The sequence below is a fragment of the Anas platyrhynchos genome, chromosome 1, assembly GCF_047663525.1.
Source record: "Anas platyrhynchos isolate ZD024472 breed Pekin duck chromosome 1, IASCAAS_PekinDuck_T2T, whole genome shotgun sequence".
Lineage (NCBI taxonomy): Eukaryota > Metazoa > Chordata > Aves > Anseriformes > Anatidae > Anas > Anas platyrhynchos.
This window is the reverse complement of record NC_092587.1, coordinates 140,218,764-140,244,503: the sequence shown is the minus strand read 5'-3', so window position 1 is coordinate 140,244,503 and position 25,740 is coordinate 140,218,764. Positions and strand designations below refer to the sequence as shown.

The 25,740-nt window shown below is 41.5% G+C and overlaps 1 protein-coding gene across 6 annotated transcripts in view; it reads left to right on the top strand.

The window, feature by feature from the left end:
• Positions 1-25,740, top strand: part of AFF3 (ALF transcription elongation factor 3) — a 337,507-nt gene that overhangs the window by 138,313 nt on the left and 173,454 nt on the right. For all 6 annotated transcript variants that reach the window (XR_011805753.1, XM_072030956.1, XM_072030955.1 and 3 more), the window contains exon 4: positions 11,659-11,703. Coding sequence is in view for 5 of the 6 variants with exons in the window: in XM_072030956.1 (XP_071887057.1) it covers positions 11,659-11,703 (45 nt within the window). In the remaining variant the exon portion in view is untranslated. The remainder of the gene's footprint in view (positions 1-11,658; positions 11,704-25,740) is intronic.

The following is a 25,740-nucleotide window of genomic DNA, read 5'->3' as shown; positions in this document are numbered from 1 at the left end:
GTCTGCAACCCAATAAGAATTAACCCATACCATCACTGCTTTTTTCTCCCTTTTATTTTCTCCCACTCTGTTGTGTGTTGTGTGCATGCAAATGCTGTTGCATACAGGATTTAAAGTCTTTTTTTTTTTTTTTTTTTTTTTTTTTGGCAGTAATACTGTGAAGAGAGTTGTTGTCTGTACACACCAGACAGGGCATTTCAGTCTTTGCACCAGTCCTGCTCCTATGGCACTACACTCCTATAAAGTGCCTTATTGCTAGCTTTCTGTATTAAAAAGAAAACCATTAATGTGACAGTGATAAGTATTTACTGCCCCTGACTTACATGGCCAATAGTTGTGGTTTGTACAGTTTTGTATTTCTGGGGTTTATAAAAGATTCTCCATTAGCCTTTAGTTGTGTGGGAGAGCTGTATGCAAACAGATGGGGACTGGCAAATTTCTACTGGAAGGGTAGGCAAACTCTTCCAAATACACACAAACTGGAAAAAAAAATGAGGCCAGCTTTTCTTTCTTCTTTCTTTCTGTATTTCATTGTTACTTGTAAGAGCTATAAGCAGAAAGAAAGCCAGAAGCATTGTGACCTTCAGATGAAATATACACTTTAAAAGGAATGCCAACTTGAGAATATATGGAAATAAGAGAAAAGTGAAAGCCCAAAGAGAAAGGACTAAGTTAATTTAAAGATAACCTTTTGTCCTCCAAGTCTGAGGAACCAGTCTGGCACCCATCAAAAAATGTGAACTAGTAGTATGCGACTAGTTGGGAGCTGCCTAGAAGCTTCCCCAAACTTGTGATATAATTTATGCTCCTGATTCTGGTCTTCTGATTGCCCAAACCATAGGGTATGGGCATGGAGTCCACAGGAAAACAGGGATGAGTGCTGGGCAGCTGCCACTCCTTGGGGCAGATGGTTTTAGGGATGTGGAAGTATCCTGAGTTCTGGAGACAAGGACTCTGCAAGGTAGCACAGTGCTGCCCAGTTCTTGCCAAGCTGGTCAAAGGGCTTTTGTCCCCTCGTGAAGAGAAACAGTAGGGCTTGCAGAGATTTGGTGGGAAAGTAAGACTTTCAGTGGGATTTGAAGGGGGGAGGGGGCAAGGAAAACAAAACAAACAAAGTCAAAGGTATTTGTCTACAATGCAACTTTATAGATATGCTGAATTTGTTGATTCCCATATCAAGGCTACAGTTGGTAAGATCAGACCCTGGCTTGGCTGGTTTGGTCATTTTCAAGAAACATTTTTTTCAAAGGAATTTGTATGGTGTATACATACATATATATATATATATTTGTCATGATATATTCACGGTATCACACACATTCTTAACAGAAAGGAACTGGAATGTCTGAGCCTTGAGACCTTACAGCAGTGACATTTTTATTTGAGATTTCACATGTCCTATTAACTCTGCAAAACCTTTAGAGAATACTATTTTTCAGTAGCTGTGCAGTGAGTGTGTTCCCATCAGTCTGTCAGGGACCACAGTATGGCTGGGTTTTTCTTTCGACTTTCAGGAATGCTGAGAGCACAATAAAGCTCTGCTGAGATTTTCTCTGCAGCTTGGAGAATTGTGCTATTTGTCAACTTCCACGCCGAGAATCACCTGAGTGGACCAGAAGTGTCAAGGGACTGCTTTAAAGATGCAGATGCATTTGATTGCTCGTCTTCACTGATAAATCTTTGGGTATCCAGTAGCAAATTACACCCTTCATGGGAAAATAGGTGTCCAGGTCATAATTACCATGACCAGAACATGTTTTTGCTGCCTTAGCAATGAGACTGAGCTGTGATTCTCAAACCACTGCTTATCACAGTTACTTAAAAATAACAGATTTCTTTTTAACTCCCAATCCTGATCCATGTTTTCCATGAAACAATTATATTTTGTGTAGAACAAGGAAAGTGATGTAATATAAGTGTTTCAGGCCAAAATTGATTGACTTCAAGTTACAGTCCAAAAAAGAAAGGAAATATACATGAGTTTTGCCCAGACAAGGCAGAAAAAGTGGTTTCTCTCTGGATTAGCATAGATTGTTTAACTCTGCTGCCTTCATGGCCAGATGCTCAGTGCTCTTCAGACCTGCTCTGCCAAGGGTTCTTGATGGTTGCTGCCCTCACCAAAGCATTTGTTTTGAAAGGATGAGCTTTTTTTTTTTTTTTACTGGGAAGGAGACAATGTCAAAGCCAAAACTGTCTGCTTTTCAGATGTCAGTGACATCTTTGGACTAGAAAAAAAGCTTTGGTAGAAAGCCAAAAGTTAGTCTGGTCTCCCAGCCAAAGAGGCTTTTACCTGTTAGGGTAGGTCAGGGACTCAGTCTCCAAAACTAAAAATGCAGTTTTCAGCAATAGGCATAAATGGAAAGAAACCTTTTCTCTCAGTGTAGCAGTTGATCATGAGCTAAAGGCTGGTGTTACCTTCTGGAGATACAGGGTGCTGCTCAGTGTTTTGGACTCTGGGCTGTCTCTTGAAGATTCGGTAATCCTATTCTAGCCCTTAGTGAAAGCCAGACCTTTCCTGGCCCTATCTTTGACTGAGGTAGTGGGTGAAGCATCAGCTCTGTTCCTCACCATGGCAGAAAACACCCTTGTTTCTTTTGTCCTGTCCCCTGTCCTCAGTTTTATTAAGCAGATGTTCACCCTGATTTTTAATATAGCATTTCAATGTTAATCTCTATCCTTTTGACTTAGAAGAGGTATTGTTCACATAATGATGTTTTATCAACATTGAATTCCTCATGCCAGATTCTGCTTCTTATCCCCGCCACCACCGCCCAAAGGACAGGTTTTTCCCCATGAGCCACTTCTAGACGTGTGTAAATAGTCTTTAACAAACACCTGATAGATGTTGCTCTTCCCATCAAGCCCTCATCTGGGGCTTTCTTCTATCAGGGGTCTTTTGTGGGAGAGATTTCTGCAGAGCTCTGTACTGTAAATCCATATATATGTAAGAGGATTAACCCTTTCTGCATGATAGTTTGTAATCACATAACCTTTAGCTCAGTGGGAATGAATACCAATTATCATTTATAAACAGTTCCTCTCATTATGCGCCTATTTATGGCATCTTTTATAGCTTGCTAATTACAAGCACACAAACAGAAATGTTTGGAGTTAAATAATGTAAACAGGGATGTAATTGATTTTCATGTTGAATAGTTTTTATTGATTTATTGTTAATTAACATTTTAAAGGATCTCTTGGCAAAATAATCCATTTAATTTATTGAATATTATGCTAGATGATGGTATATTCATATTAAAATGTCACAAAAAGATTAACATTTCCACAATACTTGTTTTCCCAACTGTTGCTGCTTTACAGATGTTATATAGTCTCCCCAAATGAACACAGACAATACACTAAATGCAATCTATTGATCTCAGACCAGGTCCTAGCGGACAAGCAGCCACATCACTAAAAATAGTGCATTCCAGTTGACACTAATTGGCCATCCGTGTAGCAGGGAGGATGGGGAGCCAAACTGATCTCTATCACACACAGGGCAGGCTCCTTGGGGCTGCTGTGGAAGCACCGTGTGGGCTAAGGGGAGAAGCCCTTATATTTGCAAAAAAGCCTTATCTGCTGCAAACCCCAATCACTCTGGGGTCCATAATGGAAATTTTCCAACAGACAGACAGCTGTGTCAAACAACTAGTCAGTTAATAACACTCAGAGTATGCATACAGTGCTGTAGAAAATGTAATAAGCTGAAGGCATTTCCAGAGGACCCTGCTGGCTCTTTCTAGTTTTCGGATGGGAAGGGGGCTGTGGAATCCATTCAAGGGGCTGTTGACACCATTTTGCTGAATGCCAGTTGCCTTCAGGTTACTTGCTCAGCACCTCCCAGGACTGAGCACGTAGAAAGGATTAAAACTGCGAGTTGCAATCTTCATTACTATCATCCCAATATATTCCTCAGATGAGTAGCAAGAAAGTGTAATCACATCAGCCCCTATTTTTTCATTAGTGAAGAAAAACATTAATATACTGTGACATGGTATTGATTTGATACAATCAATCTTTCCCAATAACAATAAAACCTTTATATTTTATTAATAGAACAATGCAGTTCTTCTCCATTACAGCTCCCTTTTATTGTTGCTGGGTCACAGTGTAATTCTGATGTGTTTAGCCTTTTTTCTTTTTTTATGAATATAACGTAAAAGCCTGTAAAATTGTTCCACCAATCTGCCAGTAGGTTTCATTTGAGGCTCCCAAGCATCTTTTATTAGATGAAATGTTACCAGTGCAGCTCCAGTAATTGATTGTTTGATGGCCCTCAGGGGTGGGGAGGGTGAAGAGGTTTCAGAAGGGTTCTTGTCCTTTCAGTCTCTTGATTTTTTTGTGATATGAACTTGAACTCAGACCATCTCATCAGTGTGAGGAATCCTACCCTAACCTTTCCAATCCTGGCTAGACCCACCGCTCCTAAATCCTATCTAAACTACTTGCCTAAGTTCAATAGAAGCCCCCAGCAGCAATCCAGACTGTGGCCCCTCAGCATCACCTCACTTTCTGACCCTGGGATTTCCATACTTAGTTAAGTTACCATATTCCTCTTATTTAAAAAATAAAAATATAATCCAGTGAGTGCCTTTTCTTCTACAACCACAGTAAATCCATTTTCACCTAGACATTGGCCTGGACATCCTTGGCTCTTGGCTCTTCGGGTCTGCATGTAGGGCCAGCATAGCCTAAGGCTGGTGATACTCTGGATTGTGGCTTCATTAACTCCTCTGCAGTTTCCCTTCTCAGAGGCTCTGGCCTCCAGAAGCTGCTGTCCTGCCCCAGTTGTGGGTGAGCTGCTGAGCAGGCTGTTCTGAGCGAGTGTCACTTACTGTGAATAAAAGACACTCTTGGCAAATTAGCTTCTCCTCTCTTGTGTGCATGGCAAGTCTATTCTAATTTTCTATTCCACATTTCTCTCTCTTTGTGGATATTTTTGATTCATCTTCTTCGATTAGATGGAATATCTCCCAGTTCCTGGTACAAGACTGGGGCATGACATTCCAGTTACAGCGAGACCCCCAATTAGTATACACGGATACTTCCATTCAAGCAAATGCCTTTCATCGCTTGCTCTTTATTCCTCTTTTCTTTTCTTGGAATAAAATCTTTGTTAACCTTTCTCCTCTTCCCTTTTGAAGCAAGAGCAATGTTGCAAGATCCCATGGTAGGAAAAATAATCCCCATTATAAATATGAAGACTGTTTCAAAAAGAGAATGAGCATATTAAGGGCAACAGTTTATTAACAGTCACTGTAAATTAGATGGCTTTAATAACTTTAATTAGTGCAACACTTTCTGACACAGAGCTTGAGCAGAATTCAGCCATTCATCCCCATCTCCCTCCTGCACATCTCAGTGTCTTAGGAAATAGCAGCAATTCCTTGTAGTAAAAGTGAAACAGTTCCTATCACAGCAGTGCAGAGCACAGGAGAATACTCTATCAAGACTGTGGCCACTGGCACTCTAAATCAGTAGAAAGGAACAGTGTGATTGCAAAGCAAAGCTTTCAGAAACCAGGAACAACAGAAAATCCAGCTTCCTCAGCAGTCTTTTCATTTCTCTTTTCTTGCCATAACTGTGCACTGTCCAGTCCTGCTTGCTTGCACACTCGGTGAGCTACAAGGACCCTTGGCCATTGAACTGTGGAGAGATGGGCAGCATTACTGAGGCCAGTGAGTGGCATGGGGGGACAGCAGTGTGCCCCAGCTCCCTGACACACAGCCTACTTAAAGTAGAGGGAGGCACTGCTGATGGGAAAGTACTTCACCCATGAAGGTCCGGTCCCATTAGTCATGGAGAAAAAAGAGGCCATTTCAGACTCCGATCTGGTCAGATGTTCTGTGTGCTTAGTCATTTCCCATATTGACCCTGTCCATTTGTCAGTACTGAAAAGTGCCTGCATATGTATGTATGCATCCTATTTTATTTTTTGTTTGGAGAAAACATTTTTTAAAGTCAAAAATTACCAAAGTGAAACATTTCAATATTTTGTTTTAATGACTTCTTGATTTGGAGCTCTATCTTTTTTTTTTTTTTTTTTAACTAAAATTTTTAATTACATTTATTTAAATTTGGTATTAAAATGTTTCAAATAGATCATACCTTCATTTCTCAGCTGGACTGAAGTACACTTTCTAAAATTTCATTCTGCAGGCAATGCCACACTGTTAATATTTTGTAACGGGACATTAAAATAAAATTAACATCGCCAATGGGACAAAGTCTACACCTCGGTGTCTGACCCCCAGTTCAGAACAAAAATGAATTCCAAAAAGTAGACATTTCCTGAAGGACAAAAAAGTGAGTTTGTAGCAGGTTCAGATCTAATGTTTTAACTAGCCCACCTTTCCTGAGGTCAAAAGTCCTGCATGTCTCCAGAGAATCATGGGTCTACCTTATAGAGAGCTTTTAAAGATCTACCATGTATTAGGAAATCAACAGCAAGTTAAACCTTAAATGTCTACAAAACTTTACAGGGCATGTGCAAATTAATTTTGCATAAATTAATTTACATCCTGGCTGTTTCTCCACAAACGCCCCAAAAGTCATCTCTCAGGTATCAGGCACATTTCCTTGCTAAACGTCATCATTTTACTTCATAAATTGAAGGTGTTGAGATCTCTTCAGAGAAATGATTGAAGGGAAATTTTGGGGAGGGCAACAGTTCTCCATGACCCAACAGGCAGAGGCCACACATGTGAGCAAGTAAAAAGATAAGGAAAGCACCTACCAGCTTTGCCCCACAAAAGTAATCTAACAAAAATAAAGTTTGGGAAAAGCACATCTGTATGATGCAAGGAATGATGCACATGCACCTGGATGTAGCACTTCCAGAGAAATGACTGCCAGAAAAACTTAGGACCGGGGACTCTCATTTCATAATGGGAATGAATATTTTTCTCTTTTTTTTAAGCACACAGCTGTTTCCTTGCATTGATGTGTCCTGGATCTCCCTGCGCTTATCTTTCCCATATTGTTTATTTTACAGCTTGTGAAGTTCTTCTGTAAGAAATGGATTACACACAAAATGTTACATATGTTTATGCGTGTGTGTGTAACTCCATACTGTTATGGTCCTGCCTGGCCAAGAAACATTTCTGATGTGCTTTCAAATCAAGGTCTGCCCATGTGGGTTATTTTATTATTTTTTATTTTTTTTCCCCCAATCTTTGGCTTGTGCCAACATTTCCTGCCTGATATCTCACTTTGGGCAGCAGAGCTGGGCACATGATGGCCAATGATGACAGGTGAATGGCAACCCAATGCGACACAGCAAGCCTAGGTCACGAATAGAGCAGCGAGGCTGCTGAGTGTGCACCTCAGCCTCCCAGAGATCTTAATCATGCCTAATTTGTGTTGGAGGCTAAATTCAGTAACTCCCGGAGGCTTTGTAAGAGCAAAGAGCACAAATAGAAATAAAACCAAAGGCTTGCACCACAGAAATCTCCTAGGCTAAACTGAAAACAGATTCTGGCAAAAGATTTCTCTTTCTTTTCTTAATGCAAAGATTTGAAAGGAGGGAATCAGAGGCAGGCAATTCCTTTCTGAGGATCTGAGGAGTTTCTTTATATACCTCCATGTGAAATCTGTTGGTAAAGGAAGAAAAAATAAAGTAATGCTCCGAAATAAAATTTGTACAGATGTAGTCTTTTTTTTTTTTTTTTTTTTTTTTTTTGTGAAATGACATCCTGTTTCTCAAGGAGCTGGTGTAGCCTTTAGTCAGCCTCGTTTCTTATGGTTCTCTGTGCTTTGCATGGTAATTAGCTCTGTGCGTTATCAGCAGCGCGATGCTCCCGGCTGTTTCTCCAGCAGCTGCTGCCGTGCTCCTTGGCAGCAGCTCCTTGCAGCCTCCTGCCTGACGATGTACCACCGCATGTGTGTGCGCACACTTACTGATCCCCTGCCCACACTGGTTTATATGCAAAGGCAATGGGTACAGCAGCGTTGCAGGGAGAAGAGGCTTGAGTCTGCTTCCCCTAACAGTTCACCAAGGGTCGCCAATATTTAGCTATTATTTTCGCCAATATGGTTCATTGGAGGGCCAGAGAGGCAAGTTTCTTATGAAAGACCTCAAAATGCAAACAAGCTGGGTTCTTAAATGTCAGGATGAATACAGGGTAGCAGTTCAGCAACTTAGGGAACAGCAGCCTCAAAACCTTTTTTTAAAAATTATTCAAACATTTGTTGCACAAGTGTTCTGTGGCATGTACACTATGAAGAGGGTGGAATGACTGCCCTGTGTAGACTGCAGGCACTTTGACATCATCCGTTTGCAGGTGCTGCATCATGCAGACAGCACCAGCACAACATTGTATGGATCAGGCAGGTCCACTCATGCAAATACAGCTCTGTGCAATTTGGTGTCCACAGGTAATGCAATCTCTGCTTTTTAATTCAGATTTCAATAAATATTTATTAGTGGTTTTGTTTTGTTTTGTTTTGTTGGGTTTTGTTTGTTTGTTTGTTTGTTTGTTTGTTTGTTTTTTGTTTGTTTGTTTGTTTGTAGTTATAATGCAACCATGAAGTTATATTCAGCTTGTCAGATTCACAGGCAGTGATGGTTTCCCTGTAGTGTAAGTAGAGATATAGTGGAGAAGTTTTAAGAATGAAAATGAGGAATCTTTTCCAAACCCAGGGCTCAGACACCTTTCAGACCTGTCCTAAGTCCCACAACACTCTGCATTGTATTATAAGGTAACACAAAAAAAAACATTATGGCTGCAAACCACATGAAATAGACATTGCCTGTTGCATGTAAAACATGGACTCTAACTTCTCCACCCTTACTCTAGAAACTTTCATATTAACAGTATTGGAAGATACTTACAAGCAAGTCAGGATTCAAAGCAAAAATAAATTTATAAACTTATGTTTGGCATTCAAAAGATTAAGAACAAAGAGGACAGTGTAGAAATCATTTGTTTTTATTTTTTTCCAAATATTACTTTAATTTTTTCATAACATCTTTGGTCTTGCATTTCCGGATTTATTTTTGCCTTTTGAAAGTCACTGTGATCATACTAAGAGGGAGAAGTGAAAAGATTTTTTACTCTCTGCCCAGAGATTTGATTTGCTGGAGAGTATAGCTATAGTTTTAGTTCTGTGGTAATGGAAAGTGTGATTTCTTACTGATGAGCATCTGCAGACTTATTTCATTACACTTCTAGGAGGAATATTTAATTTTGAAACAGAAGCTCGTTTCTAAACTTATTCTGAAATACCCTGTTGCCAAATATACCTTCAGTAACTTTGCCTTGACTAATCATCATCATCATCATCATCATCATCATCATCATCATCATCTGTATTTTAGCATCTATGCATTTTATACAGCATAAGGTGATAGGTCATCTCATGCCTCTTTGTATAAGATGGAAATGGAAGAGAACAGTGAACTTTGTGTAGGGCAGCAGATTCATTGCTCTGTAGGCAAAGCACAAAGGATCAGGAATTTATACTCCCCACTGTAGTTAGTGGGATCATAGAATAGATCAGCTGAATGGTTTGGGTTGGAAGGAACCTTAAAGTTCTTCTTGTTCCAACCCCTCTGCCATGGGCAGGGACATCTCTGACTAAATCAGACTGCCCAAAGCTCCATTCAACCTGACTTTAAACACTTCTAGTGATGGGGCATCCACAACTTCTCTGGACAACCTGTTCCAGTGCCTCACCACCCTCTGAGTGAGGAATTTCATTCTAATATCTAATCATAATCTGCCTTCTTTCAATTTAAAACCATTACGCCTTGTTCTATCACTACATGTCTTTCCTTCTGTCATGGCATCCCTTCCTTCTATCGTGTCAACTGTACGACTCAGCTTGGTGTCATCCACAAACTTGCTAAGAGTGCACATTGCACTGTCTATGTCATTAATAAAGTTATTAAACATTACCAGTCCCAATATGGATGCTCGAGGGACACCACTCACTGCTGATCTCCACAAGAATATATACCAGGCTCTAGGGAAGGAAAAGAAGAAAATAGAGGGAAACCCACACAGAAGAGACAAATAAATAATAGCTAATACAATTTCTAAAATTCCAAAATATCCAGAGATTGTTGTGCAGTTTCTATATGCATGTTTCTGTCTGTCCTGTTAGCTTCATTGACAACATGAACCATTTTGTTTGGTCTCCTACCCTAGAAGCAAGGAAGGTGGGACACAGCATTGTGCAGCTCGTGGAGACACTGGTGTGATGAGAACAGGCCTGTCTGAATGGTACTGCAGCTGCTCTTTAGCTTCAGTACACAGGACACAAGTAATTCTACACAGACTGACTTTGTAGTACGCTTAGCTCCTTTCCCTTTGAAATCAGCAGTGTAACTCCCGGTGACTGTAAAGCTGAAAGGATGTGTTACACCAAGAGTTAATGCAATTCATTTGTCTAACAATCAAGGGCCATACTCAGCAAAGATCAGCTAGAGTGCTGGCAATAAAGACCTTATAACTTTTTATGAATTGGCGTGAAATAACAGCCACAAAAAATTATGAAACATAAATTGTTCCCTAGCATATGCATGGCTGTGGTGCTTCTGACCTTGGTTACAGGTGCTAGGCTATGGGAGGCTGTGAATTCAGGCCTCCTTGGTGACACAGCTCAAGCTGGGGAGTGGCAGTGGTGACATTCAGGAACACAGACTTGCTGATTGTATCATTGGGGTCTGGTAGGCACAAAGACGCCCATTTCTGAAAGTTTTTGTGTACCTAGATACAGATATGGCACAGAAGTATGGTTTCCAGCTGACAAGGACATGGTTTAGTGAGTGGTATTGGTAGTAGGGTGATGGTTGGACCAGATGATCTTGAAGGTCTCTTCCAGCCTTAATGATTTCTATGATTCAAAAACTCTTTACTTTGGGAATTTTTCAGGGAATTTCACAGCACCACAGAGTGGCTGAGGATTTCAGGGCCCTCTGGAGGCCACCGGGCCCAAGCCCTGCCCCAGCAGGGCCACCCAGCGCAGGCTGCCCAGGCCCATTTCCAGGCAGCTTTGGAAGGCCTCCATGAAGGGAAACTCCACAACATCTCTAGGCAACCTCCAGCAGTGCTCAGACACCCATGACACAAAGAAGCGTTTCCTGGTGTTTAGACAGAACCTTCTGTGTTCACAACGGCCATGCTGCCTGCACGGTACTCAGTGTGGCAGCTTGTGTCACAGCCCCTGCAGCTCTCCTCTCAACATCACTGCTGCCTGTACACTATATATTGTCAGACTTCACACAGGCAGTATTACTGCAGTCTTCCCTGAACAAAGGATACAAACAGATGTTATTTATTTAATATAAATAAAGGCACATATTGGATCTATGTACAGGCACTAACTGTTTTGCTTATGCCTACTTATAGGCAGTATATCTGAAACAGCATGAACCACACACAAAAGTGGCATAAACAAAATCCTATGAATTTATACAAATATGTGCCAGCATATGTAAACATTGCAAATATCACATCTTCCTGTGGTGATGATGGGGAATAATTTGAGAATTTTCAGCAGTGCAACTTTTCAGAGGCTGGAAAGACTTGGCCTCATTTCGAAACTGTAATAGAGTTTGAATATATTTCATGTGACAAGCGTGTCCTCAAACCTGCTATTTGTTATTTCTTTTTAAAACACAAACAAACTCTTTTCTCATTTTGTTTACAGGACAGTGGAACAGGAGATAACAGCTGCATTGAAGAAATATTGCGGGTAGGAATTCTAAAAAAAATATTCTCTTTCTAGTACCATTTTGTTTACTCTAAAAAGGCAAGAGAACAACAAGGATGTTGCAATTACTGCTGTTAAAAATATTATGCTTTTAGATTGTGATCTTTCTAAGGAACAAGTAGGCAAAAATATTCACCCACAACAAAATAAATAAATAAATAAATGAATAAAAAGAATTGAAAATCTGTGTTAGCAACATTCTAGAGCCTCTGGATTTTGCTGCTACTTTGTGCCAGTGTGGCTGACCTTCATGCATGCAGAAGCAGATAATGGGATAAATTATAAACTGAAATGTACAACGATGTTTCAGGTTTACAAACCATGCAAAGTGCATGTTTCCATTAATCATGACTGTCAAAAATCTTAATTTTGAAGGGAGGTCTAGGAAGGTCATTTTCCACCTGGATTTAATTAGAATCCATTATGTAATGTCATTATGTCCATTATGTCCATTATATAATGACAATGTGCAAAAAATGCAGTTATTTCCATATTTCATTATTATTTCTTTTATCCTAGTAATTTCTAGTTTATTTTCATGGAGCAAATTAATACACAACCAGACAGATCTGAGCTTGAATCAACTTTGATATTGATTATTTTCTGAGGCAGACAAACTAATAAACAGTGAACCATTTTTATAATTTTAACTCCTGTTCTTTTCAGTTCTTTTTCTACACTGATAATTCAACAATTTGCAATGCTCATATATCAGACATAAGAGTCAGTAAAACACCAAACCAGGTAGAAGGAATGTCAAAACCTCCCTATTATTCTCTGTGCATCCACAGCTTGGACAGCCACTACCCAAATATTTCAGATTGCTTATAAACTACAGGACTATAAATATTTGGTTTAGAGATTAGTAGTGCATTAAGACTGCTGTTTCTAAAGGCATTTCTCCATTCTCCATGAATATGTTAAATACAGCTTTTAATTCTTAAACTGGACAAAGAGTTTATCGAAGGGTGATTATGATGGATTACTTATGACTTCACTGGCAGAGCTTTTAGTTAGCTAACATTTACAAAGTAGGCTTTTGTAGGACTGAACTGCATATTCAACAAGCCTTAGCCCCAGTCCCTGTTGTTTTGTTACAAATTAGTAGCAGACAGTATAATTCATGAGAGCTTTTCCCATTTTTCATGATGCACTGAGTATATGATGTGGTGTGAGGCTCATTCGCCCCTTTTTAATGCAGGACATTAAAAAAGAGAAGTGAAAGAAGCCAGTCTTCCTCCTTATAAGTGTGAATTGTTCAAGTAAAAAAAAATGGAGAAAAGACACGGTTCCTGCCACGAGTAGGAAAGTGGCTATATGAGAGGTCCTAGTCTCGTACAGTCTCATATGATGCAAAGTGCACCGTATGACTAGGGATTGTAAGGCACATCTTCAAGCTGGTGCTGTCTCTCTTCTTCAACTCTTGGGAACATTCCTCAAAAAATATTTTTATGAAGCTTCATGAGAAAACATGCAGCATGTTCTTGGATGAATAGGACCCATTTCTTCATGGGGATTTATTCACAAATTCTTTCACTTTGGTTAAAAACTGAATAAATCAACCCACTACAAGCAGTATTGCCAAGACCTCTTTTTCACTTCTGAACAGGTCATGGTGCTGGCTGCAATCCGGTCTCTTTCTGAAGAAGGCAGCTTAAGAACAAAAATACCCACCAGGGTGCCTGGGTGAGGAACTGGACAGAGTAACTCTTCCTTTGAAGGACTGCTGAGCTGCTCTGCAGGGCACTTTTCCCTGTGTCCTCCAGAGCAACAAGCTCCTGGGTCCTCCAGCATCTTTTACCTTTACCATCTTCTTTCTGAGTTAACATTCTGAAAAGTCGGGTTCAGAATACCTTAAAGCACACCAAGTAATACACAGGGTTTTCAAACCTGGGAGTCTGGCTCCTCACAGAGCAGGAGGTAATAGGCAGTTTAAGCATACTTAGAGCTCAAAAGACACACTTCACATCAGTATCTCCCTATCTGCTGAGGCTTAACATGGCTAAAATGCAGAGTGCACCATTTTCATCCTCCAGCTCCTGTCCTCCCGTGATTATCAGTCATTTTGGATAACCTCTCCAATCTGCCCATCCTCCATGTCTGTAGCCTGGATATCTCTTTCTATTCTGAACTTCCCTTGCTATGATTTGTCTGAGACTAAGCATAAATCTTGCAGACTGCTACTCTGTGGCATTTCCAACTGAAGCTCTTTATTTACAAATGTATAGTTCTGGTCTAAATTCTCTCAACAAATGTAATGCTACCCATGTCCACTCACACTGCTGCATGGATCATTTTCCTAGCTTGATGTCATAGGATCATAGAATCACGGAACGGTTTGGGTTGGAAGAGACCTTAAAGATCACCCAGTTCCAACCCCCTGCCATGGGCAGGGACACCTCCCACCAGCCCAGGCTGCCCAAAGCCCCATCCAGCCTGGCCTTGAACACATCCAGGGATGGGGAGCCACAGCTTCTCTGGGAAACCTGCTCCAGTGCCTCACCACCCTTATAGGAAAGGATTTTCTCCTTGTATCTAATCTAAACCTACCTTCTTTTAGTTCAAAGCCATTACCCCTTGTCCTACCACTACACTCCCTGACAAAGGGCTTTCCTGTAGGCCCCCTTTAGGTACTGGAAGGCTGCAGTGAGGTCTCCCCAGAGCCTTCTCTTCTCCAGGCTGAACAACCCCAACTCCCTCAGCCTGTTTTCCCCTCCAGCCCTCTGATCATCTCCATGGCCCCTCTTGTACTGAGGGCCTCAGAGCTGAATGCAGGGCTCCAGGTGGTGTCTCACAAGAGCAGAGTGGAGGAGCAGAATCATCTTCCTCTACCTGCTGCCACACTTCTTTTGATGCAGCCTAGGATACTGAGTGCACTCAGTCCCACTGTCCATGTCACCGACAAGGATGTTAAACAGTGCCAGTCCCACTACCAGCCCTGGAGGAACACTACTTGTTACTGATCTCCACCTGGACATTGAGCCACTGACAGCAACTCTTTGAGTGCCATCATCCAGCCAATTCCTTACACAGAGTGGTCCATCCATCAGATCCATGTGTCTCCAATTTAGAGACAAGGTTGTCATGCAAGAGACAGTGTCAAATGCTTTGCACAAGCCCAGGTAGATGATGTCATTTGCTCTTCTCTTATCCATTAGTACTGTAACTCCATCACAGAAAGCCAACAGTTTTGTCAGGCATATGTCTTGCCCATATCACATTTGTCTTTGCATCTCATCACTGTCATCTCCTTCTCTATCACATGCAGTAGAGCTATTTGTTTCCTCTTTTAAGGCCTCAAGTCTACCAATCAGTGCTGACATGTTAGCTACCACTTTAGCACACCCGTTAATGCCAGCTTCTGTCACCCAGCAGTGTGCTAAGTTTTGCATGAATTAATTTCTCCCATACTTCCCATCAGATCAGGGAAGAGCCTTAAACACCTTCCCAGTTACCTCCATGCCTATTTTCAGATCTCCTCTTAAGAGCTTCCCTTTTCACAGGGACGGCGGAAAACCAGTGGTGAGCTCAGGGGTATACCTCTGTTTCCCATGCTTGAACATTGCTGTCTCACATGTCCCTTGCACAGCCCAGTCAGGCCAGATGTATCCACCTTGAAAAGTGAGCTTTCTGATTCAAGGGCTTGTATAATACAAAAGCCATTCTTAGGTAATCTCACAGTACAAATCAGTATCAGCAGTGGTTGTTGTTTCTGATGGTGCAAACAGCAACAGTAATAATATGCCATAGCTACTCACGTCATAAATTACTGGCATGCAGACATTTCCAGATACTGTACTCCAGGCCCTCTTCTTGTGCTGAACAGATCCATCCACTTTTAACACAGATTTTCTGGTTTTCAGAAACAAGGAAAGTCATATCCGTGTCTTTGTTGGAGGTGCTATTCGCATGATAAAGCTAAGGTTTACTTCTCGTAGGACAGAATGTAGGCAGGTCCCATAAAGGTGTCCAGAGGCAGAATGATGAAAACCCAAGGGAGCTGCAACCCTCCTTGTGTTTCCCTCAGAAAAGATGCCTCTTCACTGGCAAACTTAAATGTGTTTATTATAGGAAGGGCCACTTTCCCTTTCTTTTCTGGCTTTACAGAACATCAGCAAAAGGAATAAGATTCTTAAAAATGTATCTTTTTAAGGAACACCACTATAGCTGTCTCTTTGACAACACAGAGCAGAAAGCATCCACCCTGCCTAGATACTGCATTCCTGGCATGTCAGATCTTCCAAGGAATAGACACTTCCACAGCAAGCCCCAGGTCATACTGAAGGTCCCAGTGAAGATGAAGGGTGGTAGAAGGAGTAACTCACACCTACTCCAGCTGCTTTCCCGTGTTTCCTTTCCCTGGTGTGTGAGAGGAGGCCAGGGCTGGTTTGTGCACAGACAAACCTCCCACAGGTTCCAGGGCATGGCCAGAGCTAACGTCTACTTGGGCTTCCAAGTCAGTTTAGGAATAGCTTGAAAATCACCAAATCTAATCTTACACTAACTGTGATGGGAATGTATATTTTTTTGTGCTGTCTTGTGCAACGCAGGGTGCCACGACGCAAGTCTAGCCTTTTCTGGTGTGTTTTTACTGCATGTATCGGAGCTCTGTAGACTTTGTAAATTGAGAGATCATTCTGCACAAAACAGCGGCTTCCAAAGAAAGCCCCCAAGAACTGAGGCGCAAAACTGCTTCGAGTCCTGAAGGAGGTTGATTAACAAGACAGTAACCCTGTCGAGATTGGAGCTGTTGTAAGGACTCCCGCTGAGTTTATAATCACTGCAGGAATCCTGAACCTAATCTCACCCCGTGCACTAATTCAGAGCAACTTCTTCAAAGTGTAGTGACTCCTCTGTCCAGCTGCAGGCACGCACGTCAAGGATAGAGCGACTTCTAAGGAGAGACTTCGAAGTAAATAACTGCAGTAAGACCAAGTTGCAGATGTAATGTCAAACTGAGAGAGAAAGGATGCGTTACTTCACTGTAGCGATAAAAAGCAATTCCTTGGAAGCTTTTGCATTGTAGGTGGAGGACATGGTAGAAAACTTTGAAGCGGAAAATATGAGTTATACTACTCAAATATCCTTAATTCCACTGTGCCCTGAACATTTGCTGCCTGAACTGCTGAGACATCTCCAAAGCTGATCTATTCCCTGCCTCTGCTAGAACACAGGCTTGCTGAGTGAGATTCATAATTTTGGCTGATTTCTATTTGCTTTTATTAGTGTGTGAAACTGTATATTCTGTTATTACTGATGGGGTTTGGAGTAAATGTTTATTTTGCTGTATTACATGCAAAAAAAAAAAAAATGAGAGCAGCAAGGATCTTGTCTCTCCACTAAGTTAACTGTTGAAACCAATATCCAATACACTCAGATATACATTCAGAGTGTATTTGCAATGGATTTAAGGAGAAAGAGAACATGTTGGGCGTAGGCGATCCAGGGTTTGTAGGATAAGTGGTTTGAGATTGATCTTCCAGTCTTAGCTGTGATTTCCTAGAGCTGCGGTGGCTTTGTTGAAAAGAAACCCACATGCAGTCTGAGCTCTGGGCCTTGTGAATACCCTCTGTTTTTTTGGGTCAATGTGAGAGGTGTCATTAATTGGGGAGGGATGGATGTAGTGTGGAGTGCTTGGCCTGCAAACACCACTTGGCTGCAGGAGGCAGAGCCAGTGGGAAGCTGATGCAGCTTCCCAGAGCAACAAGAGCACAAAGCAAGGACTGCAGGGACACCAAACACAACCAGTCAACACAGAAGAAGCCACCTCCTTTGGGACAGTGAGGAGCAGTGGGGAGGCAGGATAAGATGTGGGATGGAGGACAGATACTTTTTTTTTCAGGAAAGAGAGAAAAATAAGCTAGGGAAGCAGTGCAAGGACTGAGACTGCAGCTGCAAACATGCCAGAGAAGGATAACTGCTTGGTGCTTCAAGCCTCCTGTGCAAGGTCAAGTGCCTTCAGGTGCCCTTACAAATAGGCTGTGACTCCCCCTGGCCACAGGACAGCCACTTATGAAAATATGGCATGTTAAATGTGATGGCTGCAGTGAGTAATTTGCTTGAATTTCTTTACCTTGTAAAACTAGTCAGAGTATGTAAAACACAGGACTCCTTATTTGAGCAATGTAAAAAAAAAAAAAAACTGAATGAAAACAGCATCTAATTCTGTATTTTTCCCTTTCCCCACTTGGGATCCCTTGGCTCATTAGCAGCCTTGCTAATTCTTTAGCAGAAAGCATTAAGGATCAACCCATCAAATATTCAGGGTTTTTTCAAACCTGAACAGCCATATGTGCCATGAGATCAGCTGCACTCCATCAGCTGATTGAATTAAAACAAGAGCAGAGGTAAATTAGAAACTGTCTGCACAAGACAAATCCTGTGAAAACATGAAATCCTACCAAACACACTGTCACTGTGAATAAGCATCACAGTCAGCGGAGCACATGTCAATACTTAGAGGGGAGAAAAATCAGTTTCTTAGGGGTAGGTTGTTAGTTCAACAACTGTGAACTGCTGCCTTGTAAATGTTAATGACTGTAAGATCCCACTGGCTTCAGTTAAGCTCCTGGTGGAGTCGGACATGTGAAGAATTACAGAACACAAATATGGTAATCAGCCCTGTATTTCTAACCTTGCTTTCCAACGCAGAGGGAAAAGCCCACAGGTGGAACAGGACCCACTTTGCCACACTGCACGAGCACAGGCGTGTAGATCAAGAGCTACCCCTGTGCAAGCAGCGTGGTTTGTTGCAGTCTCACTGCTGGAGAGAGGCTGCTGGGCAGCTCTGGGAGGAAGGTGGGGAGGCCACCCTCAGCATGGCACCTTGATGGGGAAACGCAGATTGTTTTTTGTGTCTGAGCCCAGGGGGATGCTGCAGGGAGAACCCAGCAACTTCAGGCAAAAAAGAGGTGGTGGGGGAGAGAGAAGGTATGAAAACCTAGAAGAAGCCCCGATTTGCTGACACTACCTTTCTTGTTCTGTCTCATAGAGTACAGAAGTACTCCAAAGTGATAGAATTGCATTAAAAATGTATCAGAGGCATAAAATATCATTCATTTTCACTGTAATCTTTCAGAATAACTTTCACAACACTGCTTTGCTTTCAGTATCCTAAATTTCAGAGCAATTCAAGCACAATTTTGGCAGAAGTATACCATTAATTGCATTTCTTCAATATCATTCTTTTTGTATTTCTTGCTCAAGCAAATGAAAAATCATACTGAAGAGTGTTTAGAAAATGTGCCATTTCAATGAGGGCACTAAAACTCAGAAACATTAAGCCACAGTTAACCCATCTAATTCAACCTCCAAGAACGTTGTTCTTTTTATCACACCATGACATCCAGCTCTTTTGTTCAATACCTTTTCTACAGCAATTTACCTAGGTCAGCTTTCCTCCAGCCTGCCAGCCTGGGTACCTCTGGTGGTGTGGATGACAGCACTGTGGAGCTTCATCGAAATCTCTGCCTGGAGCTCATCCAGCTTCTCCGTGAGAATCTGCAGTCCTACCATACCTTGTGCTGCTGTAGCAAAATTAGCAACCATAGCAGGGCTAGGTGAAGATATTTTGGCTTTGTCCACGTAAGCGGCAGTGACTACAGAGCAGGCATACCTTTGTACTCCGTCATCCCTCTGACTCATCAAACCTTGGCAGCTTTCCGGGTGCACCATCTGTACGTGGCACCGTGGCCTTTCTCTGCCTGTCCTCTACTGGCAGCGTCTCTTTATTACCTCTTTCTCCATCCAAAAGGCTGTGGGGAGACTCCTCACTTTTCACAGCTTTTGTTCCTTGGAGGTGGCCCCAGACTGGCTTTCTCAGATCATCGGAGTCTCTCTCCAGGAGATCCGCTAGTCATCATCAGCCTGTCTGACCAGAAATTGCTTCTGGTTTGGGCACCATGCATGGCACATCCTCTTTTTTGCCCACATTGTGGCTTTCATTTGTCAATAACCATTCGCAGCCCATTTGTCAAACCCAGGCATGTCTCTTCCCTGGCCCTGAGCATATAAAATGGCTCTACAATACAATAGTAACAGTGATAATGTCAGCCAACTGTTAATTAGTTGTACGTCAGCAGACCCCCTGAATTGCCACACTTGCATTTTTGCGGTGTTCACTGTCATTGCTGAAACCAACGTGTCAAAGCAGTCTGAGGTTTGTAGTACATGGCATTATGCATAGTTTGTTGTGTGCTATGCATTTAAACCTTGAACTTAATGAATCTCGGTGTCAATGAAAAATATCACTTTAAAAAGGCAAAAACTATAAATAGTTTAGTGGAAATAGGAGATCAAGCTAGCAACCCTTATGGTGGGAATAAGACTTACAATAAATGCCACTCAAAGGTAACCTCTGCTTCAGTCTCCTGGGTCCTGATGGGACATGGAGGCCCTTTCCTGTGACATTAGCCATTCACGCAGTGGGGCACTGACAGTTTCGTGCACAGCAAAATATGACCTGTTTTGCATGGAATGGAGTGGTGCAGAGGAAAGAGACACGTATTCTTTTTAGAGCATAAGTATCTGATGTGTGATGGATTTGTATTAGGAAGAGGCAGGCCATTATAAAAGAGATGGTGAAACACTACCATGCTAATGTGGTGGAATTAATTTTCCAAATTGCTGTTTTGTAGTGAGTGTGTACACCCTGTTATTTGACAAGGAGAGAGAGAATCCAGAATGAATTATCCAGCCTCTCTGCAATACAAAAATAATACAGTAAAATACTTTCTAATTTTTTCCTCTGTTTAGAGTGTTCCACAAAGCTGGAAAAGAGGCACAATCACCATCTTGTTCCAATACAGATAAATGATTCCTTGTTATTAATGGCAAAGGGCCAGATAGATCCTCATTTTGTCTCTCCCTGCCGCAGCTCCTCTGAGGCCAACAGAATTATGCATATTAATACCAGAAAGGATCTGCACTATCAGTCCTAATGAAAGAAGAATAAAATTTGGGTAATCGCAGATATTCACACTGCTATGAGCCTGAGGTTTGGTGCCTTCAACTGTCAGCTTTAGAAAACAACCTACTTTCTACTCCCATTGCTAAGGTTCACTTAAAATGAAGTGATACCACAAAGGCAGGGTGACTTGAGATGGGAGCATCCTCCAGTATGCTGAGAGGAACCATCCTCCAGAGGCTTTCTTATTCAATGTATATTCTCCCATATAAAATTTCTGAATTAATTGAAAAGTAATCTATTTTCTTCCTGGATTAAACTGGGCATTATGCAAGCTGGATCATCAGAGCAATGCAGCAAGATTCTGTTATGTCGTGTACTTTCCACCCAGTCTAATGTTCCTGTTTTCCTCATCACATTGCCAGTTATGGCTGTAGAGTAGGGGAAGGACAGACAGAGGTCTTCCTGTAGCGTGTGCATGTTCTGGGATGTACGCTGTGGTTGTGGCTGCAGAGCTACACAGTCACTGCCCTAGTGTCCCCCATGTGTAAGGATGCAGCCCTACAGACCTACTGATGGCCCCATACTAATATGCATCTCTGAAAACCTGTATTAGCTTGGCTTGTGGATTTCAGTGGTTGTTCTTACACGTGTGCTTTGGCCATGTGCCTTTTCCTGTCTCCTGTGCTAATATTTTCGGTAGACATGCTCTTATATCTAAGAAATTGCTGTGTGGTGCCTGATTTTCCACAACTGAAGACGATCGGTGGGAGCACTCCTACCACTCTGTCCCATTTTGGTCTGACCCAGGAAGTGTGAGCTGTCTGTTTATGTCTCAGAGAGGTAATTTCCCTCATTTGGGAGCCGAGACAAATATTATCTTGTTAATCTTGTTTAATCATATTTAGGAGCAACACATGAGCTAAAAGTTAGCTTCACTTGGCAGAAAGACCAATTAAGGAAATTATGGGAGAAAAGAGGAGCCTGCTAAAAGGAAATTAAATCACTTTCAAGAATATTCCATTGCAATGTCTATACTAATAAATAAAATGGACTAATAACCATTCTCTTGCCCTGAGGCCAATCAGCATAGCATGGCTCATGTCCAAGGAACTAAACTCTCTTACAGCCACAAAGCAGAGCGGTTTCACCCAAGCAGCCTGTGCGGAATGGCTCCCGGGCATGCATGGATTTTATCTGCATGAGCTGGCCCAGGTCACAACTTATTGGTGTCAATGATTTAATAATATGGACAATTGTGAATCAATGTTCAGGTATGTGGCCCCATGGTGTGTTAGGATAGGTGTAGTCCAGCTTTTCCATGCAATGTGCTAGGCTTCCTTCCATCTTGTACAGAAACTCAAAGACCCTGGAGAATAAATACAGTGCTAGCCATGCTGCAAAACTTATGATTGGAAATCTTAAACAGTTTTAATTCCATATATTTTGGTGTCTTTTTTCTTTTGTAGTTTATTACGCTTGGGACATAGTTATTTGTTCATTTTGTTGTTGTTTGGTGTGGGTTTTTTTTGGTTTTTTTTTGGTTGGGTGGTTGGTTGGGTTGGTTAGTTGGGTTGGGTTGGGTTTGGGTTGTTGTTTGTTTGCTTTGCAAAATTGTGAGCGACAAAGCTGGTGAGGGGCCTGGAGAACAAGTCCTACGAGGAGTGGCTGAAGGAGCTGGGCTTGTTCAGCCTGGAGAAGAGGAGGCTCAGGGGTGACCTTATTGCTCTTTACAGATACCTTAAAGGAGGCTGTAGTGAGGTGGGGGTTGGCCTGTTCTCCCACGTGCCTGGTGACAGGACGAGGGGGAATGGGTTTAAGTTGCGCCAGGGGAGTTTTAGGTTAGATGTTAGGAAGAACTTCTTTACTGAAAGGGTTGTTAGACTCTGGAACAGGCTGTCCAGGGAGGTGGTGGAGTCACCATCCCTGGAAGTCTTTAAAAGACGTTTAGATGTAGAGCTTAGGCATATGGTTTAGTGGGGACTGTTAGCGTTAGGTCAGAGGTTGGACTCGATGATCTTGAGGTCTCTTCCAACCTAGAAATTCTGTGATTCTGTGATTCTGTGATTCTGTGATTCTGTGAAGTAAAACACAATTTTGAAGGAAAGAGAAGAATGTACAGTCATTGGTCTACATGATTCAAAATGCTCAAAGCCCATAGAATATTTTGGGAGGGACTGACTGAATACCAATCAAGTTTTGACCAACCGAAATGCCGTAGCATCTGTCCTTTATGGTTAGTGTTAAATGCCGTTTTCTGTGCACGGGGCATTGTGTCATTCTTAGGGTTACTTTAGGTTTACTAGATCATGGAGTAGAATGCTGTCAGGTGTGCTTCAGAACTGAAATACTTGGAAAAGACCCAATTACTTAACGTAGCAATTATTGATATTGCCCTAAATAACGATGTTCTGGACTCAGTTCTTCAGACTGTAACATCGTACAGTTTATAATGAAGATGGTGATAAACCATCACACTTCTGACAGTTTCCGAAAGCTTAATTTTTGCCAACAGAATTAATTTAATTAAAAGTACATGTCCCTTGCAATAATATTGACTACACTTAAAGACACCAAGACATAAAAGGGCTTACATATAAACTTCAGTTAAAAAAACATGTAATTTTATATAGAAATTGCAGACCTGTCACTTTACCTTTGGGGAAAAGAAGTTATTCAGAACAATAACAATAACTTAGTGGGAGAGAAAGTGGGCTTCATGCAGTAAAAAAGTTTCTTTCCAGCTGTGTGGGTTTTCCACAGGCTTTTTCTTATGAACCTTATCAAGTTATTTGTTATTTACTCATGAATGCTGAACAAATATCGAGCAAATACAAGACATTATTAATTTCCCTAGCATTGCACGTACGCATATGTAATGGTTCATTATAACCCTGAGTTTTCAACATATTTCAGTGTAAACGAGAAGAGCCAATTAAAAAAATTGTAGACCCTGATCCAACCTTTGTTGATTTCAGATCCTGATGTTGAATTGAGCACCAAAAGAGAAAATTATGCCTATTAAATCGAGTAAACATTTTCTTCATTTATCTGGGTGGCTTTTTTCTGTCAGTGAAAACTATTTTTTTTGCTAAAAATGCCAACCCTTAGAAACTTAATGAGTATTAATGAAAAGCTGGAATAATTTAGCATGGACAAAAAGAGGGTAATTTTCCTTAGACGTTTCGTTAGTATGAACTGAATCCTAAAAGGCCTATTCTCCTTGTGGTTTGTCAGAATAATTCTCATTATAGTCAATAGGAACCAGGTATATATGCATCAATAGCAGAAAAGACTGCTAAATATAGTTGCTGCCGTGGCAGCTAGTTCTCTCCCTCGTTCGTCAGATGCAGAAGCTGAAAGCTGCAGCATCCTCACAGCACAAGAAAGATGAGGCCTGAAGAGTTTTTTTTTTTTTTTTTTTTTTTCCTGGGATAAAGAGGTATGAGCTCAATTTCCAGGCTCTTTAGACCTTTCCTGAGTGGATGAAGAGTCTGCAGCCTGCTGTGTTTGGGCCAACGTGTGGTCAAGCTTCCCTGAGCCAGAACAGGCTACCAATATTAGTCATATATGTCATGTTTTCCAGCATATGTGGCCACCATTGCAGACAGACATGCAGGTTCTGCAGATGTTCCAAAATAATTTATTTTTTTTTTACTTTTTTTTTTTTTTTTTACCCTTTAGCCAGAGATGCAGTGTACATCTCTAGGGAAAGCAATAAAAGATCTGCACAATTTGCCTTGCCTAAATTTCCCCATCATTTTTTTTCTGTTACTCCTCAGCTGTCTTGCTTCTCTACATGACATTTCCACCCTATCTTCCAAGCTCAGACTGGCTTTCCCTCTCCCCTCCCTCCTGGGCAGCAGCGTCTTTTATCCTCCTTGGTGTCTCCCTGCTCAGAGAGCTGCCCCTAGGCAGTCTCCTCCTAAACAAGCTGCCTTTGTCTTCTAGGCCCCTGGGGTCTCACAGGAGTCACTTAGGCTCTGTGATTTTTTAAAGACTCAGGATTAGTATCTGATATCTTTTTTCTCTTGTCTGGGATTTTCTGCTGTCCAAATCTAGACCCCCATGGAGGGGCAGAAAAAAAGAAAAAAAAAAAAAAAGCCTTAACCTTTTGTTTTCCTTGGTTAAGATCTATACAGGTGCTGATAGCTATTGACCTTTTCATGGGCAGACATTAACTTCTTTTCCTTGTCTTCATAGCACATGGAGTATAAAGCATTACAGAGTAAAAAACAGCCATAAGGAGTTCATAAATTATACATAGGCAGATTCCCCAAATCATCATGTGGTCCCTTCTGCAAAAGATGCTCCATATCAGTTATTGCTTTAGTTGTTTATGTACCTTTCTATATCTTCTCTTTTAAACTTTCATGGATTCACGGATTTTTCTTCCTTCCTTCCTTCCTTCCTTCCTTCCTTCCTTCCTTCCTTCCTTCCTTCCTTCCTTCCTTCCTTCCTTCCTTCCTTCCTTCCTTCCTTCCTTCTTCTTTTTCTTCTCTTTCTTTCTTTCTTTCTTTCTTTCTTTCTTTCTTTCTTTCTTTCTTTCTTTCTTTCTTTCTTTCTTTCTTTCTTTCTTTCTTTCTTTCTTTCTTTCTTTCTTTCTTTCTTTCTTTCTTTCTTTCTTTCTTTCTCTCTCTCTCTCTCTCTCTCTCTCTCTCTCTCCCCTCTTTTTTTTTATTTTTAAATTTTTTTTGGTACTTTCAGTGAGTTCTGATTTAAAACAATTCAACGGGAATCTGCATTCTTATGTCCCTTTTCCCCAGTAAAAAACATGCAGATTGGATGGACAGGTGGAAGAAGTTCTCAGCTAAAACACAGACTTGCAGTCTTTGCTTTCAGTGTCCCATTTCTTGAACCTATGACACTGGGGAAGGACCAAGCCAGACCGCCTGTGCTTTAGGCACTCTCATGTAGCCCCTGGCACTGTTTCTGATTGCAGCAGCTTTGCAGACACACAAGACTGTGAGTCGAGCTTGAGAATGTCCCTTCTCACACACTTCACTTGGCAAAAGCTAATTCAAAAGTCATATGGCACTGAAAAAGCCATGCCAGCTAAATAATGTATGCAAGTACTGGCAAGCTCAACATACACTGAAGTGGGCTGGTCCATG